The sequence below is a fragment of the Oncorhynchus mykiss genome, unplaced genomic scaffold (assembly GCF_057628025.1).
Source record: "Oncorhynchus mykiss isolate SJ-2025 unplaced genomic scaffold, ASM5762802v1 scaffold103, whole genome shotgun sequence".
In the NCBI taxonomy this organism is placed as follows: domain Eukaryota; kingdom Metazoa; phylum Chordata; class Actinopteri; order Salmoniformes; family Salmonidae; genus Oncorhynchus; species Oncorhynchus mykiss.
The window spans coordinates 2,092,501-2,110,000 of NW_028322102.1; the positions used below are offsets into that span (position 1 = coordinate 2,092,501).

The 17,500-nt window shown below is 46.1% G+C and overlaps 1 protein-coding gene across 1 annotated transcript in view; it reads left to right on the forward strand.

Annotated features, from left to right (window-relative positions):
* LOC110517068 (disintegrin and metalloproteinase domain-containing protein 12) overlaps nt 1-17,500 on the forward strand; it is a 234,598-nt gene that overhangs the window by 186,250 nt on the left and 30,848 nt on the right. Inside the window, exons 12-16 of the mRNA XM_090228882.1 lie at nt 1,563-1,740; nt 5,898-5,987; nt 8,562-8,757; nt 10,098-10,206; nt 14,794-14,992. Coding sequence (XP_090085008.1) covers nt 1,563-1,740; nt 5,898-5,987; nt 8,562-8,757; nt 10,098-10,206; nt 14,794-14,992 — 772 coding nt within the window. The remainder of the gene's footprint in view (nt 1-1,562; nt 1,741-5,897; nt 5,988-8,561; nt 8,758-10,097; nt 10,207-14,793; nt 14,993-17,500) is intronic.

Here is a 17,500-nt window from a genome sequence, read left to right on the forward strand (position 1 = left end):
GGGGATAGAGGGATAGAGGGGATAGAGGGGATAGAGGGTATAGAGGAAGGGGGTAGATAGAGGGATAGAGGGGATAGAGGGATAGAGGGGATAGAGGGAGGGGGTAGAGGTGATAGAGGGGATAGAGGGATAGAGGGATAGAGGGAGGGGGTGGAGGGATAGAGGGGATAGAGGGGATAGAGGGAGGGGGTAGAGGGGAGGGGATAGAGGAGATAGAGGGGAAGGGATAGAGGGAAGGAGGGAGAAGATAGAGGAGAGGGGATAGAGGGGATAGAGGCGATAGAGGGGAGAGAGGAGATAGAGGAGAGGGAAGAGTTATACTTTGTATGAACAGTCACACACTCACACCAACAGGCACACACACACACACACACACACATTCTCTCTCCTCACACACACACCCTCCATCACGTACACTACATGGCCATCCAGCAGTACAGTCTATTACCAGAGCATTGCTGCATTAAGCTGTATGAGGTCTGGAAGAAAGGTTTTCTCAGACAGAGCCCAGGACAAACACACACTCACACAGTATTCAGTAGTTCTCCTCTCTCTCTCTCTCCTCTCCAGGTACCTGATCCCTACAGTATTCAGTAGTTCTCCTCTCTCTCTCTCTCTCTCTCTCTCTCTCTCTCTCTCTCTCTCCTCTCCAGGTACCTGTTCCCTACAGTATTCAGTAGTTCTCCTCTCTCTCTCTCCTCTCCAGGTACCTGTTCCCTACAGTATTCAGTAGTTCTCCTCTCTCTCTCTCCTCTCCAGGTACCCGTTCCCTACAGTATTCAGTAGTTCTCCTCTCTCTCTCTCCTCTCCAGGTACCCGTTCCCTACAGTATTCAGTAGTTCTCCTCTCTCTCTCCTCTCCAGGTACCTGTTCCCTACAGTATTCAGTAGTTCCCGTCTCTCTCTCCTCTCCAGGTACCTGTTCCCTACAGTATTCAGTAGTTCTCCTCTCTCTCTCTCCTCTCCAGGTACCTGTTCCCTACAGTATTCGGTAGTTCTCCTCTCTCTCTCTCTCTCCTCTCCAGGTACCTGTTCCCTACAGTATTCAGTAGTTCTCCTCTCTCTCTCTCCTCTCCAGGTACCTGTTCCCTACAGTATTCAGTAGTTCTCCTCTCTCTCTCTCCTCTCCAGGTACCTGTTCCCTACAGTATTCAGTAGTTCTCCTCTCTCTCTCTAATCTCCAGGTACCTGTTCCCTACAGTATTCAGTAGTTCTCCTCTCTCTCTCTCCTCTCCAGGTACCTGTTCCCTACAGTATTCAGTAGTTCTCCTCTCTCTCTCTCTCCTCTCCAGGTACCTGTTCCCTACAGTATTCAGTAGTTCCCGTCTCTCTCTCCTCTCCAGGTACCTGTTCCCTACAGTATTCAGTAGTTCTCCTCTCTCTCTCTCCTCTCCAGGTACCCGTTCCCTACAGTATTCAGTAGTTCTCCTCTCTCTCTCTCCTCTCCAGGTACCTGTTCCCAACAGTATTCAGTAGTTCTCCTCTCTCTCTCTCTCTCTCTCCTCTCCAGGTACCTGTTCCCTACAGTATTCAGTAGTTCTCCTCTCTCTCTCTCCTCTCCAGGTACCCGTTCCCTACAGTATTCAGCTCCTGTAGTATAAAGGATCTGTCTGCCAGTCTGGAGAAGGGCGTTGGGATGTGTCTGTTCAACATGCCTGAGGTCAAGGTTCTCTACGGGGGACAGAAGTGTGGCAACGGATACGTGGAGGAAGGAGAGGAGTGTGACTGTGGAGAACTGGAGGTAGGAAGTTGTCCTGTTTTGTCATGGTAGGGATGCAATGGGATGGGACACGTTAACACTGTATGAACACTACTGCCCTGAGCCAAGCTGAACCAAACCACCACTGCCCTGAGCCAAGCTGAACCAAACCACTACTGCCCTGACCCAAGCTCAACCAAACCACTACTGCCCTGAGTCAAGCTGAACCAAACCTCTACTGCCCTGAGCCAAGCTGAACCAAGCCTCTACTGCCCTGAGCCAAGCTGAACTAAACCACTACTGCCCTGAGCCAAGCTGAACTAAACCACTACTGCCCTGAGCCAAGCTGAACCAAGCCTCTACTGCCCTGAGCCAAGCTGAACTAAACCACTACTGCCCTGAGCCAAGCTGAACCAAACCACTACTGCCCTGAGCCAAGCTGAACCAAGCCTCTACTGCCCTGAGCCAAGCTGAACTAAACCACTACTGCCCTGAGCCAAGCTGAACTAAACCACTACTGCCCTGAGCCAAGCTGAACCAAACCACTACTGCCCTGAGCCAAGCTGAACCAAACCACTACTGCCCTGAGCCAAGCTGAACCAAGACACTACTGCCCTGAGCCAAGCTGAACTAAACCACTACTGCCCTTAGCCAAGCTGAACCAAGCCTCTACTGCCCTGAGCCAAGCTGAACTAAACCACTACTGCCCTGAGCCAAGCTGAACTAAACCACTACTGCCCTGAGCCAAGCTGAACCAAACCACTACTGCCCTGAGCCAAGCTGAACCAAACCACTACTGCCCTGAGCCAAGCTGAACCAAGACACTACTGCCCTGAGCCAAGCTGAACTAAACCACTACTGCCCTTAGCCAAGCTGAACTAAACCACTACTGCCCTGAGCCAAGCTGAACCAAACCACTACTGCCCTGAGCCAAGCTGAACCAAACCACTACTGCCCTGAGCCAAGCTGAACTAAACCACTACTGCCCTGAGCCAAGCTGAACCAAACCTCTACTGCCCTGAGCCAAGCTGAACCAAACCAAGCTGTTCTGAGCCAAGCTGAACCAAACTAAGCTGTTCTGAGCCAAGCTGAATCAAACCAAGCTGTTCTGAGTCAAGCTGAACCAAACCACTACTGCCCTGAGCCAAGCTGAACCAAACCAAGCTGTTCTGAGCCAAGCTGAGCCAAACCAAGCTGTTCTGAGCCAAGCTGAACCAAACCACTACTGCCCTGAGCCAAGCTGAACCAAACCAATACTGCCCTGAACCAAGCTGAACCAAACCAAGCTGTTCTGAGCCAAGCTGAACCAAACCACTACTGCCCTGAGCCAAGCTGAACCAAACCACTACTGTTCTGAGCCAAGCTGAACCAAACCACTACTGCCCTGAGCCAAGCTGAACCAAACCTCTACTGCCCTGAGCCAAGCTGAACCAAACCTCTACTGCCCTGAGCCAAGCTGAACCAAACCACTACTGCCCTGAGCCAAGCTGAACCAAACCACTACTGCCCTGAGCCAAGCTGAACCAAACCTCTACTGCCCTGAGCCAAGCTGAAACAAGCCTCTACTGCACTGAGCCAAGCTGAACTAAACCACTACTGCCCTGAGCCAAGCTGAACTAAACCACTACTGCCCTGAGCCAAGCTGAACCAAACCACTACTGCCCTGAGCCAAGCTGAACCAAACCACTACTGCCCTGAGCCAAGCTGAACCAAGCCACTACTGCCCTGAGCCAAGCTGAACCAAACCACTACTGCCCTGAGCCAAGCTGAACTAAACCACTACTGCCCTTAGCCAAGCTGAACTAAACCACTACTGCCCTGAACCAAGCTGAACCAAACCACTACTGCCCTGAGCCAAGCTGAACCAAACCACTACTGCCCTGAGCCAAGCTGAACTAAACCACTACTGCCCTGAGCCAAGCTGAACCAAACCTCTACTGCCCTGAGCCAAGCTGAACCAAACCAAGCTGTTCTGAGCCAAGCTGAACCAAACTAAGCTGTTCTGAGCCAAGCTGAATCAAACCAAGCTGTTCTGAGTCAAGCTGAACCAAACCACTACTGCCCTGAGCCAAGCTGAACCAAACCAAGCTGTTCTGAGCCAAGCTGAGCCAAACCAAGCTGTTCTGAGCCAAGCTGAACCAAACCATGCTGTTCTGAGCCAAGCTGAACAAAACCACTACTGCCCTGAGCCAAGCTGAACCAAACCACTACTGCCCTGAGCCAAGCTGAACCAAACCACTACTGCCCTGAGCCAAGCTGAACTAAACCACTACTGCCCTGAGCCAAGCTGAACCAAACCTCTACTGCCCTGAGCCAAGCTGAACCAAACCACTACTGCCCCTTGCCAAGCTGTTCTGAGCCAAGCTGAACCAAACCAAGCTGTTCTGAGCCAAGCTGAACCAAACCAAGCTGTTCTGAGCCAAGCTGAACCAAACCACTACTGCCCTGAGCCAAGCTGAACCAAACCATTACTGCCCTCAGCCAAGCTGAACCAAACCACTACTGCCCTGAGCCAAGCTGAACCAAACCACTACTGCCCTGAGCCAAGCTGAACCAAACCACTACTGCCCTTAGCCAAGCTGAACCAAACCACTACTGCCCTGAGCCAAGCTGAACTAAACCACTACTGCCCTGAGCCAAGCTGAACCAAACCTCTACTGCCCTGAGCCAAGCTGAACCAAACCACTACTGCCCCTTGCCAAGCTGTTCTGAGCCAAGCTGAACCAAACCAAGCTGTTCTGAGCCAAGCTGAACCAAACCAAGCTGTTCTGAGCCAAGCTGAACCAAACCAAGCTGTTCTGAGCCTAGCTGAACCAAACCACTACTGCCCTGAGCCAAGCTGTTCTGAGAGGAGTGGAGATAGTGGAGATAGGAAGTGGTCTAACAACACCAAGGTTGTGGGTTCAATGCAGGGTTCCAGAGCTGCTGATTGGTAGAGTGCAGGGTTTCAGGGCTGCTGATTGGTAGAGTGCAGGGTTCCAGAGCTGCTGATTGGTAGCGTGCAGGGTTCCAGAGCTGCTGATTGGTAGAGTGCAGGGTTTCAGAGCTGCTGATTGGTAGAGTGCAGGGTTCCAGAGCTGCTGATTGGTAGAGTGCAGGTTTCCAGAGCTGCTGATTGGTAGAGTGCAGGGTTCCAGAGCTGCTGATTGGTAGAGTGCAGGTTTCCAGAGCTGCTGATTGGTAGAGTGCAGTGTTCCAGAGCTGCTGATTGGTAGAGTGCAGGTTTCCAGAGCTGCTGATTGGTAGAGTGCAGGGTTCCAGAGCTGCTGATTGGTAGAGTGCAGGGTTCCAGAGCTGCTGATTGGTAGAGTGCAGGGTTCCAGAGCTGCTGATTGGTAGAGTGCAGGTTTCCAGAGCTGCTGATTGGTAGAGTGCAGGGTTCCAGAGCTGCTGATTGGTAGAGTGCAGGGTTCCAGAGCTGCTGATTGGTAGAGTGCAGGGTTCCAGAGCTGCTGATTGGTAGAGTGCAGGGTTCCAGAGCTGCTGATTGGTAGAGTGCAGGTTTCCAGAGTTGCTGATTGGTAGAGTGCAGAGTTTCAGAGCTACTGATTGGTCGAGTGCAGGGTTCTGATAATGCATAATGTAGACCAGATGTCCATACCTCCACTGTTCCACAGAGGATATGTTACATCAACGGGGACCTGGGACCGTGTTCCCTGTCCGAAGCTGTTGTTGAAGAAATCCTTTCAGGACGTAACTCTACCTGACTGTCTGACCTCTACCAGGGAGGAGAGGAGGAATATAATACGACCTGGCGTGGGGTTCCCTCTGATAACATTAGAGATGTGCGTGTGTTCTCAGATTACATCTAATCTGGGTGGTTTGTAAACCCCTTCTTCCTCTCCTCTCTCTCCCCATCTCTCCTCTCTCTCCCCACCTCTCCTCTCTCTCCCCATCTCTCCTCTCTCTCCCCACCTCTCCTCTCTCTCCCCACCTCTCCTCTCTCTCCCCTCTCCCCCTCTCCCCTCTCCCCCTCTCTCCTCTCCTCTCTCTCCCCTCTCCCCTCTCCCCCTCTCTCCTCTCCTCTCTCTCCCCACCTCTCTTCTCTCCCCCCACCTCTCCTCTCTCTGGAACCCTCTCTCCCCACCTCTCCTCTCTCCCCCCACCTCTCCTCTCTCTCTCCCCCTCTCCCCTCTCCCCTCTCCCCCTCTCTCCTCTCCCCTCTCCCCCTCTCCCCCTCTCTCCTCTCCTCTCTCTAGGAGTGTATGAACCCGTGCTGTAACTCTACAACCTGTACTCTGAAGGGGGATGCTGTGTGTGCTCACGGACAGTGCTGTCATGACTGCCTGGTAGGAGACTGACTGACCTGTTGGCCAACAGCCCTCATTTAAACTCACATCTTCTTTAATCATTATTTTCACAGGGAAGGGGTCCTGTTTCACGCACACACACACACACACACACACACACACACACACAAAATGGCTTAAATACATAGTGGTATAAAAAGGGGAATATGCCTTAAAGTTGGAGTTGTTTGTTTGATCCTCTATAATCATATGTAGTAGCTAGGCTAGTTGTTTTATCCTCTATAATCATAGGTAGTAGCTAGGCTAGTTGATTGTTTGATACTCTATAATCATATGTAGTAGCTAGGCTAGTTGTTTGTTTGATACTCTATAATCATATGTAGTAGCTAGGCTAGTTGTTTGTTTGATCCTCTATAATCATATGTAGTAGCTAGGCTAGTTGTTTGTTTGATCCTCTATAATCATATGTAGTAGCTAGGCTAGTTGTTTGATACTCTATAATCATATGTAGTAGCTAGGCTAGTTGTTTGATACTCTATAATCATATGTAGTAGCTAGGCTAGTTGTTTGATCCTCTATAATCATATGTAGTAGCTAGGCTAGTTGTTTGATCCTCTATAATCATATGTAGTAGCTAGGCTAGTTGTTTGATCCTCTATAATCATATGTAGTAGCTAGGCTAGCTGTTTGATGCTCTATAATCATATGTAGTAGCTAGGCTAGTTGTTTGATCCTCTGTAATCATATGTAGTAGCTAGGCTATTTGTTTGATAATCTATAATCATATGTAGTAGCTAGGCTAGTTGTTTGATACTCTATAATCATATGTAGTAGCTAGGCTAGTTGTTTGTTTGATACTCTATAATCATATGTAGTAGCTAGGCTAGTTGTTTGTTTGATCCTCTATAATCATATGTAGTAGCTAGGCTAGTTGTTTGTTTGATACTCTATAATCATATGTAGTAGCTAGGCTAGTTGTTTGATACTCTATAATCATATATAGTAGCTAGGCTAGTTGTTTGATAATCTATAATCATATGTAGTAGCTAGGCTAGTTGTTTGATAATCTATAATCATATGTAGTAGCTAGGCTAGTTGTTTGTTTGATACTCTATAATCATATGTAGTAGCTAGGCTAGTTGTTTGTTTGATCCTCTATAATCATATGTAGTAGCTAGGCTAGTTGTTTGTTTGATACTCTATAATCATATGTAGTAGCTAGGCTAGTTGTTTGATACTCTATAATCATATATAGTAGCTAGGCTAGTTGTTTGATAATCTATAATAATATGTAGTAGCTAGGCTAGTTGTTTGATCCTCTATAATCATATGTAGTAGCTAGGCTAGTTGTTTGTTTGATACTCTATAATAATATGTAGTAGCTAGGCTAGTTGTTTGTTTGATAATCTGTAATCATATGTAGTAGCTAGGCTAGTTGTTTGTTTGATAATCTATAATCATATGTAGTAGCTAGGCTAGTTGTTTGTTTGATCCTCTATAATCATATGTAGTAGCTAGGCTAGTTGTTTGTTTGATACTCTATAATCATATGTAGTAGCTAGGCTAGTTGTTTGTTTGATAATCTATAATCATATATAGTAGCTAGGCTAGTTGTTTGTTTGATACTCTATAATCATATGTAGTAGCTAGGCTAGTTGTTTGATACTCTATAATCATATATAGTAGCTAGGCTAGTTGTTTGATAATCTATAATCATATGTAGTAGCTAGGCTAGTTGTTTGATCCTCTATAATCATATGTAGTAGCTAGGCTAGTTGTTTGTTTGATACTCTATACTCATATGTAGTCGCTAGGCTAGTTATTTGTTTGATAATCTATAATCATATGTAGTAGCTAGGCTAGTTGTTTGATACTCTATAATCATATGTAGTAGCTAAGCTAGTTGATTGATCCTCTATAATCATATGTAGTAGCTAGGCTAGTTGTTTGATAATCTATAATCATATGCAGTAGCTAGGCTAGTTGTTTGATCCTCCATAATCATAGGTAGTAGCTAGGCTAGTTGATTTATAAGCTATAATCATATGTAGTAGCTAGGCTAGTTGTTTGATACTCTATAATCAAATGTAGTAGCTAGGCTAGTTGTTTGATACTCTATAATCATAGGTAGTAGCTAGGCTAGTTGATTTATAAGCTATAATCATATGTAGTAGCTAGGCTAGTTGTTTCTTTGATACTCTATAATCATATGTAGTAGCTAGGCTAGTTGTTTTATAATCTATAATCATATGTAGTAGCTAGGCTAGTTGTTTGATACTCTATAATCATATGTAGTAGCTAGGCTAGTTGTTTTATAATCTATAATCATATGTAGTAGCTAGGCTAGTTGTTTGATACTCTATAATCATATGTAGTAGCTAGGCTAGTTGTTTGATACTTTATAATCATATGTAGTAGCTAGGCTAGTTGTTTGATACTCTATAATCATATGTAATGGGTAGGGTTAGTAGTAGGTAAACTAAGTAGTCTGTCCTCTTCTGTTTCTCTTAGACTTCAGACCTTCATGCCTCTCAAGGCCTCACCTCCTTATCTGTCTGTCTGCCTGTCTGTCTGCCTGTGTGCCTGTCTATCTGCCCGCCTACCTGTCTGTAGCTGAAAGCAGCGGGCACCCCGTGCAGGGATTCCAGTAACTCATGTGACCTGCCAGAGTTCTGTACCGGCGCCAACCCCCATTGCCCTGCTAATGTGTACCTGCATGACGGGCACGCCTGTCACAAAGTGGATGGACACTGCTACAATGGGATCTGCCAGACACACGAGCAGCAGTGCATCACTCTCTGGGGCCAGGGTGAGTAGAGAACAGGGTCTGATCACTCTCTGGGGTCAGGGTGAGTACAGAACAGGGTCTGATCACTCTCTGGGTCCAGGGTGAGTAGAGAACAGGGTCTGATCACTCTCTGGGTTCAGGGTGAGTAGAGAACAGGGTCGGATCGCTCTCTGGGGTCAGGGTGAGTAGAGAACATGGTCTGATCACTCTCTGGGGTCAGGGTGAGTACAGAACAGGGTCTGATCACTCTCTGGGGTCAGGGTGAGTACAGAACAGGGTCTGATCACTCTCTGGGGCCAGGGTGAGTAGAGAAAAGGGTCAGATCACTCTCTGGGTTCAGGGTGAGTAGAGAACAGGGTCCGATCGCTCTCTGGGGTCAGGGTGAGTAGAGAACATGGTCTGATCACTCTCTGGGGTCAGGGTGAGTACAGAACAGGGTCTGATCACTATCTGGGGCCAGGGTGAGTACAGAACAGGGTCTGATCACTCTCCTGGGTCAGGGTGAGTAGAGAACAGGGTCTGATCACTCTCTGGGGCCAGGGTGAGTACAGAACAGGGTCTGATCACTCTCTGGGGTCAGGGTGAGTAGAGAACAGGGTCTGATCACTATCTGGGGTCAGGGTGAGTAGAGAACAGGGTCTGTTCACTCTCTGGGGTCAGGGTGAGTAGAGGACAGGGTTTGATCACTCTCTGGGGTCAGGGTGAGTAGAGAACAGGGTCGGTTCACTCTCTGGGGTCAGGGTGAGTAGAGTACAGGGTCTGAGCACTCTCTGGGGTCAGGGTGAGTAGAGAACAGGGTCTGATCACTCTCTGGGGCCAGGGTGAGTAGAGAACAGGGTCTGATCACTCTCTGGGGACAGGGTGAGTAGAGAACAGGGTCTGATCACTCCCTGGGGCCAGGGTGAGTACAGAACAGGTTCTGATCACTCTCTGGGGTCAGGGTGAGTAGAGAACAGGGTCTGATCACTCCCTGGGGCCAGGGTGAGTAGAGAACAGGGCCTGTTCACTCTCTGGGGTCAGGGTGAGTACAGAACAGGGTCTGATCACTCTCTGGGGACAGGGTGAGTAGAGAACAGGGTCTGATCACGCTCTGGGGTCAGGGTGAGTAGAGAACAGGGTCTGTTCACTCTCTGGGGTCAGGGTGAGTAGAGAACAGGGTCTGATCACTCCCTGGGGTCAGGGTGAGTAGAGAACAGGTAGAGAGTAGAGAGCCTCGAATCCGCTCCTCCCCAATGGGTTTGAGAAGGAGGAGAGGAGCCTCGAGGAGAGGAGGATGTGAGGAAACCACAGAAAGACGATATCAGATAAGGCCGAGAAGTTACAGTCTGTCTCTGATGTTATATGTCCCCCATGTCTGATAGGAGCCAAGCCCGCCCCAGGGATCTGCTTTGAGAGAGTCAACTCGGCAGGAGATCCCTACGGGAACTGTGGGAAGGACTCCAGGGGATCCTTTGCCAAGTGTGAAGCTCCGTAAGACGACATACCAGTACACATATCCACTGTCTCTGAGCATGTGCTGGTTTTTAAATAAAATGTGAAAAGAGACCCCCCCCGTTGCATTTTATCTATACTACAATGTGATTGGTTTATTTGACAACGTTATCGACCACTCGGGTCTTTAACTGGGGTGTGAGTAGTCGAAAACGTAGTCAAATAAACCCGTTCGCAGTGGTGCGTGGGTATAGAATTACCAGGCTGTACATCTTTGAAAGGGTAACCACGACAACAACAGGAGACAAAAGGATATAGAATTACCAGGCTGTACTTCTTTGAAAGGGTAACCACGACAACAACAGGAGACAAAAGGGTATAGAATTACCAGGCTGTACATCTTTGAAAGGGTAACCACGACAACAACAGGAGACAAAAGGGTATAGAATTACCAGGCTGTAGTTCTTTGAAAGGGTAACCACGACAACAACTGGAGACAAACGGGTATAGAATTACCAGGCTGTACATCTTTGAAAAGGGTAACCACGACAACAACAGGAGACAAAAGGGTATAGAATTACCAGGCTGTACATCTTTGAAAGGGTAACCACGACAACAACAGGAGACAAAAGGGTATAGAATTACCAGGCAGTACATCTTTGAAAGGGTAACCACGACAACAACAGGAGACAAAAGGGTATAGAATTACCAGGCTGTACATCTTTGAAAGGGTAACCACGACAACAACAGGAGACAAAAGGGTATAGAATTACCAGGCTGTACATCTTTGAAAAGGGTAACCACGACAACAACAGGAGACAAAAGGGTATAGAATTACCAGGCTGTACATCTTTGAAAAGGGTAACCACGACAACAACAGGAGACAAAAGGGTATAGAATTACCAGGCTGTACATCTTTGAAAAGGGTAACCACGACAACAACAGGAGACAAAAGGGTATAGAATTACCAGGCTGTACATCTTTGAAAGTGTAACCACGACAACAACAGGAGACAAAAGGGTATAGAATTACCAGGCTGTACTTATTTGAAAGGGTAACCACGACAACAACAGGAGACAAAAGGGAGAAAAAAGTGTCTGTCTTTAATGAAGACGTGATGTCATAGTCTAGACTTTATTGAAACTCTTGAAATATTTTAATTAGCATTTTTTTAAAAGGGGGAGGGGTTTTGTTCTTCTTAACGATCCCCTTTAATTGTCTTTAGACGGCAGAGACATTAGTGGGCGTCTCCCAAATGGATTCCTATTTCCTGTTTAGTGCACTACTCTTTACCAGTGCCCAATGGCCTCTGCTCAAAAGCAGGGCACTAAACAAGGGAATAGGGTGCTATTCTGGGATGTTGACCTGAATCATTCATCAACGGTCTCTTAATTGACTTAATTGCAGCAATGACAGAAAACTGGATGTGACTGGGATTGACTGAGACCCTTATACAATGACAAACAAAGTCTACAAACACAGTCTAATGTAGGACTGGGCTACAGTCTAATGTAGGACTGGGCTACAGTCTAATGTAGGACTGGGCTACAGTCTAATGTAGGACTGGGATACATTCTAATGTAGTACTGGGCTACAGCCTAATGTAGGACTGGGCTACAGTCTAATGTAGGACTGGGCTACAGTCTAATGTAGGACTGGGCTACAGTCTAATGTAGGACTGGGCTACAGTCTAATGTAGGACTGGGCTACAGCCACTATTTCTGTCTAATGTAGGACTGGGCTACAGCCACTCTTTCAGTCTAATGTAGGACTGGGCTACAGCCACTATTTCAGTCTAATGTAGGACTGGGCTACAGCCACTCTTTCAGTCTAATGTAGGACTGGGCTACAGCCACTCTTTCAGTCTAATGTAGGACTGGGCTACAGTCTAATGTAGGACTGGGCTACAGTCTAATGTAGGTCTGGGCTACAGCCACTATTTCTGTCTAATGTAGGACTGGGCTACAGCCACTCTTTCAGTCTAATGTAGGACTGGGCTACAGCCACTCTTTCAGTCTAATGTAGGACTGGGCTACAGTCTAATGTAGGACTGGGCTACAGTCTAATGTAGGTCTGGGCTACAGCCACTATTTCTGTCTAATGTAGGACTGGGCTACAGCCACTCTTTCAGTCTAATGTAGGACTGGGCTACAGCCACTTGTTCAGTCTAATGTAGGACTGGGCTACAGCCACTTGTTCAGTCTAATGTAAGACTGGGCTACAGTCTAATGTAGGACTGGGCTACAGTCTAATGTAGGACTGGGATACATTATAATGTAGTACTGGGCTACAGCCTAATGTAGGACTGGGCTACAGTCTAATGTAGGACTGGGCTACAGTCTAATGTAGGACTGGGCTACAGTCTAATGTAGGACTGGGCTACAGTCTAATGTAGGTCTGGGCTACAGCCACTATTTCTGTCTAATGTAGGACTGGGCTACAGCCACTCTTTCAGTCTAATGTAGGACTGGGCTACAGCCACTCTTTCAGTCTAATGTAGGACTGGGCTACAGTCTAATGTAGGACTGGGCTACAGTCTAATGTAGGTCTGGGCTACAGCCACTATTTCTGTCTAATGTAGGACTGGGCTACAGCCACTCTTTCAGTCTAATGTAGGACTGGGCTACAGCCACTTGTTCAGTCTAATGTAGGACTGGGCTACAGCCACTTGTTCAGTCTAATGTAAGACTGGGCTACAGTCTAATGTAGGACTGGGCTACAGTCTAATGTAGGACTGGGATACATTATAATGTAGTACTGGGCTACAGCCTAATGTAGGACTGGGCTACAGTCTAATGTAGGACTGGGCTACAGTCTAATGTAGGACTGGGCTACAGTCTAATGTAGGACTGGGCTACAGTCTAATGTAGGGCTACAGCCACTCTTTCTGTCTAATGTAGGACTGGGCTACAGCCACTCTTTCAGTCTAATGTAGGACTGGGCTACAGCCACTCTTTTTGTCTAATGTAGGACTGGGCTACAGTCTAATGTAGGACTGGGCTACAGTCTAATGTAGGACTGGGCTAAAGTCTAATGTAGGACTGGGCTACAGTCTAATGTAGGACTGGGCTACAGTCTAATGTAGGACTGGGCTAAAGTCTAATGTAGGACTGGGCTACAGCCACTCTTTCTGTCTAATGTAGGACTGGGCTACAGTCTAATGTAGGACTGGGCTACAGCCACTCTTTCTGTCTGATTCTCTGCTGATTTCCCTGGAACTGGGGTTGAAAAAAGTCCTAACAGCACAGAATCTAAACTGGGGTTGAAAAGAGTCCTAACACAACAGAATCTAAACTGGGGTTGAAAAGAGTCCTAACACAACAGAATCTAAACTGGGGTTGAAAAGAGTCCTTACACAACAGAATCTAAACTGGGGTTGAAAAGAGTCCTAACACAACAGAACCTAAACTGCTTTTGAAAAGAGTCCTAACACAACAGAATCTAAACTGGGGTTGAAAAGAGTCCTAACACAACAGAACCTAAACTGCTTTTGAAAAGAGTCCTAACACAACAGAATCTAAACTGGGGTTGAAAAGAGTCCTAACAGCACAACAGAATCTAAACTGGGGTTGAAAAGAGTCCTGACAGCACAACAGAACCTAAACTGGGGTTGAAAAGAGTCCTAACAACACAACAGAACCTAAACTGGGGTTGAAAAGAGTCCCAACAAAACATAATCTAAACTGGGGTTGAAAAGAGTCCTAACACAACAGAACCTAAACTGGGGTTGAAAAGAGTCCTGACAACACAACAGAATCTAAACTGGGGTTGAAAAGAGTCCCAACAAAACATAATCTAAACTGGGGTTGAAAAGAGTCCTAACACAACACAATCTAAACTGGGGTTGAAAAGAGTCCTGACAACACAACAGAACCTAAACTGGGGTTGAAAAGAGTCCTGACAGCACAACAGAACCTAAACTGGGGTTGAAAAGAGTCCTAACAACACAACAGAACCTAAACTGGGGTTGAAAAGAGTCCCAACAAAACATAATCTAAACTGGGGTTGAAAAGAGTCCTAACACAACAGAACCTAAACTGGGGTTGAAAAGAGTCCTGACAACACAACAGAATCTAAACTGGGGTTGAAAAGAGTCCCAACACAACAGAATCTAAACTGGGGTTGAAAAGAGTCCTAACACAACACAATCTAAACTGGGGTTGAAAAGAGTCCTGACAACACAACAGAACCTAAACTGGGGTTGAAAAGAGTCCTAACACAACAGAACACTGTGTAGTAGTTACTGTAGTTCTAGCAACACAGTAGTTACTGTAGTTCACTGGCGTTAATCTCAAATCTGCAGTGTCTGCAGGTTTTCGCTCCTCCATTGTACTTGATCGATCAATTAAGGTCATTGATTAGTTTAAGAACTCCCCTCACCTGGTTGTCTAGGTCTTAATTTGATACAAATTGAAAGGAAATAACGAAATAACCAGCAGGCACACAGCCCTCCAGGAAATCATTTTGACACCACTGTTGTAGATGTTTGGAGAGAAAGTCAAGTTATTTGACAGCTAAGACTCTGGCTCCAGTAACAATGAAATATCATTCAGGTGAATGCCTTTAGTTGTGTTTTCTAATCTAGTGATTAATGGGGTGTTGTTTGTTGTTTGTTGTTGTTTACAGAGATGCTAAGTGTGGCAAAATACAGTGTCAAGGAGGAGCCAACCGGCCAATAATAGGCACCAATGCCGTCTCCATAGAAACCAACATCCCCCTACAAGAGGGGGGCCGAATCCTGTGCCGGGGGACCCATGTCTACCTGGGGGACGACATGCCTGACCCAGGCCTCGTCATGTCGGGCACAAAGTGTGGCGACGCCATGGTGAGAACTCAACACCGTTACCCTGTTCACACCACTGGGCCGTCGGACCATCCAGGAGAGAGTGTGTTGTTGTTGTTGTTGACAGAGGTTAACTGTGCTGGCCTCTTGTTACGTGTCCACAATAGTAGCTCGAACTGTGCAGGGAAGGACAATGGGGAAAGAAAATATCTGAGTCAGCATTGTACAGTTTTGGGTCAGCCTTGTATGGTTTGGGTCAGAATTGTATGGTTTGGCTTAGCATGGTACAGTTTGATTCAGCATTGTATGGTTTGGGTCAGCATTGTATGGTTTGGGTCAGCATTGTACGGTTTGGGTCAGCATTGTATGGTTTGGGTCAGCATTGTACGGTTTGGGTCAGCATTGTATGGTTTGGGTCAGCAATGTACGGTTTGGCTCAGCATGGTACGGTTTGATTCAACATGGTACGTTTTGGGTCAGCATTGTACGTTTTGGGTCAGCATTGTATGGTTTGGGTCAGCAATGTACGGTTTGGCTCAGCATGGTACGTTTTGGGTCAGCATTGTATGGTTTGGGTCAGCATTGTATGTTTTGGGTCAGCATTGTATGGTTTGGGTCAGCATTGTATGTTTTGGGTCAGCATTGTATGGTTTGACTCAGTATTGTATGTTTTGGGTCAGCATTGTATGGTTTGATTCAGCGTTGTATGGTTTGGGTCAGCAATATACGTTTTGGCTCAGCATTGTATGGTTTGGCTCAGCATTGTACGTTTTGGCTCAGCATTGTATGGTTTGGCTCAGCATTGTACGGTTTAGGTCAGCATTGTATGGTTTGGCTCAGCATTGTACGGTTTAGGTCAGCATTGTATGGTTTGGCTCAGCATTGTACGGTTTAGGTCAGCATTGTATGGTTTGACTCAGCATTGTACGGTTTGGGTCAGCATTGTATGGTTTGGCTCAGCATTGTACGTTTTGGGTCAGCATGATAGCGTGAAAAGGGTACTTGAATTAGACTTAAATTTACATTGAAATATACAGCTCTGAACTAGCCAGTAGAGTCCAATTGATCTGTGACACTGGTTACAGCCAGTTTAGTTTTTTAGGAAGGCCTTTTTCCAGCCCTAAACACTGGGCAGTGACCGTGGAATCTAACGGTGGTGACATCAGTGTAGTCTGTCTGTCTGTCTGTCTGTCTGTCTGTCTGTCTGTCTGTCTGTCTGTCTGTCTGTCTGTCTGTCTGTCTGTCTGTCTCCTCTCTCTCTCTCTCTCTCTCTCTCTCTCTCTCTCTCTCTCTCTCTCTGCCTGCCTGTCTATCGGTCTGGTCTGCTCTCTCTCTGTCTGCCTGTTCTCTGTCTGTGTCTCTCTCTATCTCATTTCAATTTCATTTTAGGGGCTTTATTGGCATGGGAAACATATGTTAACGTTGCCAAAGCAAGTGAAGTAGATAATTAACAAAAATGAAATAAATAAAAGTGAACAGTAAACATTTAACACACAGAAGTTCCAAAATAATAAAGACAACAAATGTCATATTATGTACATACAGTGTTGTAACGATGTGCAAATAGTTAAAGTACAAAAGGGAAAATAAATAAACATAAATATGGGTTGTATTTACAATGGTGTTTGTTCTTCACTGTTTAACCTTGCTGCTTGTTTAGCAGGCCCTCGTGCCAAATTGAGTCAAAAGCTTTTTTTGAAAATCAACAAAGCATGAGAAGACTTTGCCTTTGTTTTGGTTTGTTTGTTTGTCAATTAGGGTGTGCAGGGTGAATACATGGTCTGTTGTACGGTAATTTGGTAAAAAGCCAATTTGACATTTGCTCAGTACGTTGTTTTCATTGAGGAAATGTACGAGTCTGCTGTTAATGATAATGCAGAGGATTTTCCCAAGGTTACTGTTGACGCATATTCCACGGTAGTTATTGGGGTCAAATTTGTCTCCACTTTTGTGGATTGGGGTGATCAGTCCTTGGTTCCAAATACTGAGGAAGATGCCAGAGCTGAGGATGATGTTAAAGAGTTTTAGCCAATTGGAATTTGTGGTCTGTATATTCATTTTGTTTAGGATACCATCAACACCACAGGCCTTTTTGGGTTGGAGGGTTTTTATTTTGTCCTGTGTTTTTGTTCAATGTATTTGGAGAATCCAGTGGGTTCTGGTCGTCTTTAATAGTTGAATCTAAGATTTGTATTTGATCATGTATATGTTTTTGCTGTTTGTTCTTTGTTATAGAGCCAAAAAGATTGGAGAAGTGGTTTATCCATACATCTCCGTTTTGGATAGATGTCTCTTCGTGGTGTTGTTTGTTTAGTGTTTTCCAATTTTCCCAGAAGTGGTTAGAGTCTATGGATTCTTCAGTTACATTGAGCTGATTTCTGACATGCTGTTCCTTCTTTTTCCGTAGTGTATTTCTGTATTGTTTTAGTGATTCACCGTAGTGAAGGAGTAGACTCGGGTTTTCAGGGTCTCTATGTTTTTGGTTGGACAAGTTTCTCAATTTCTTTCTTGAGAAACACGGCGTTCTTCATAAAACCATTTGTCATTGTT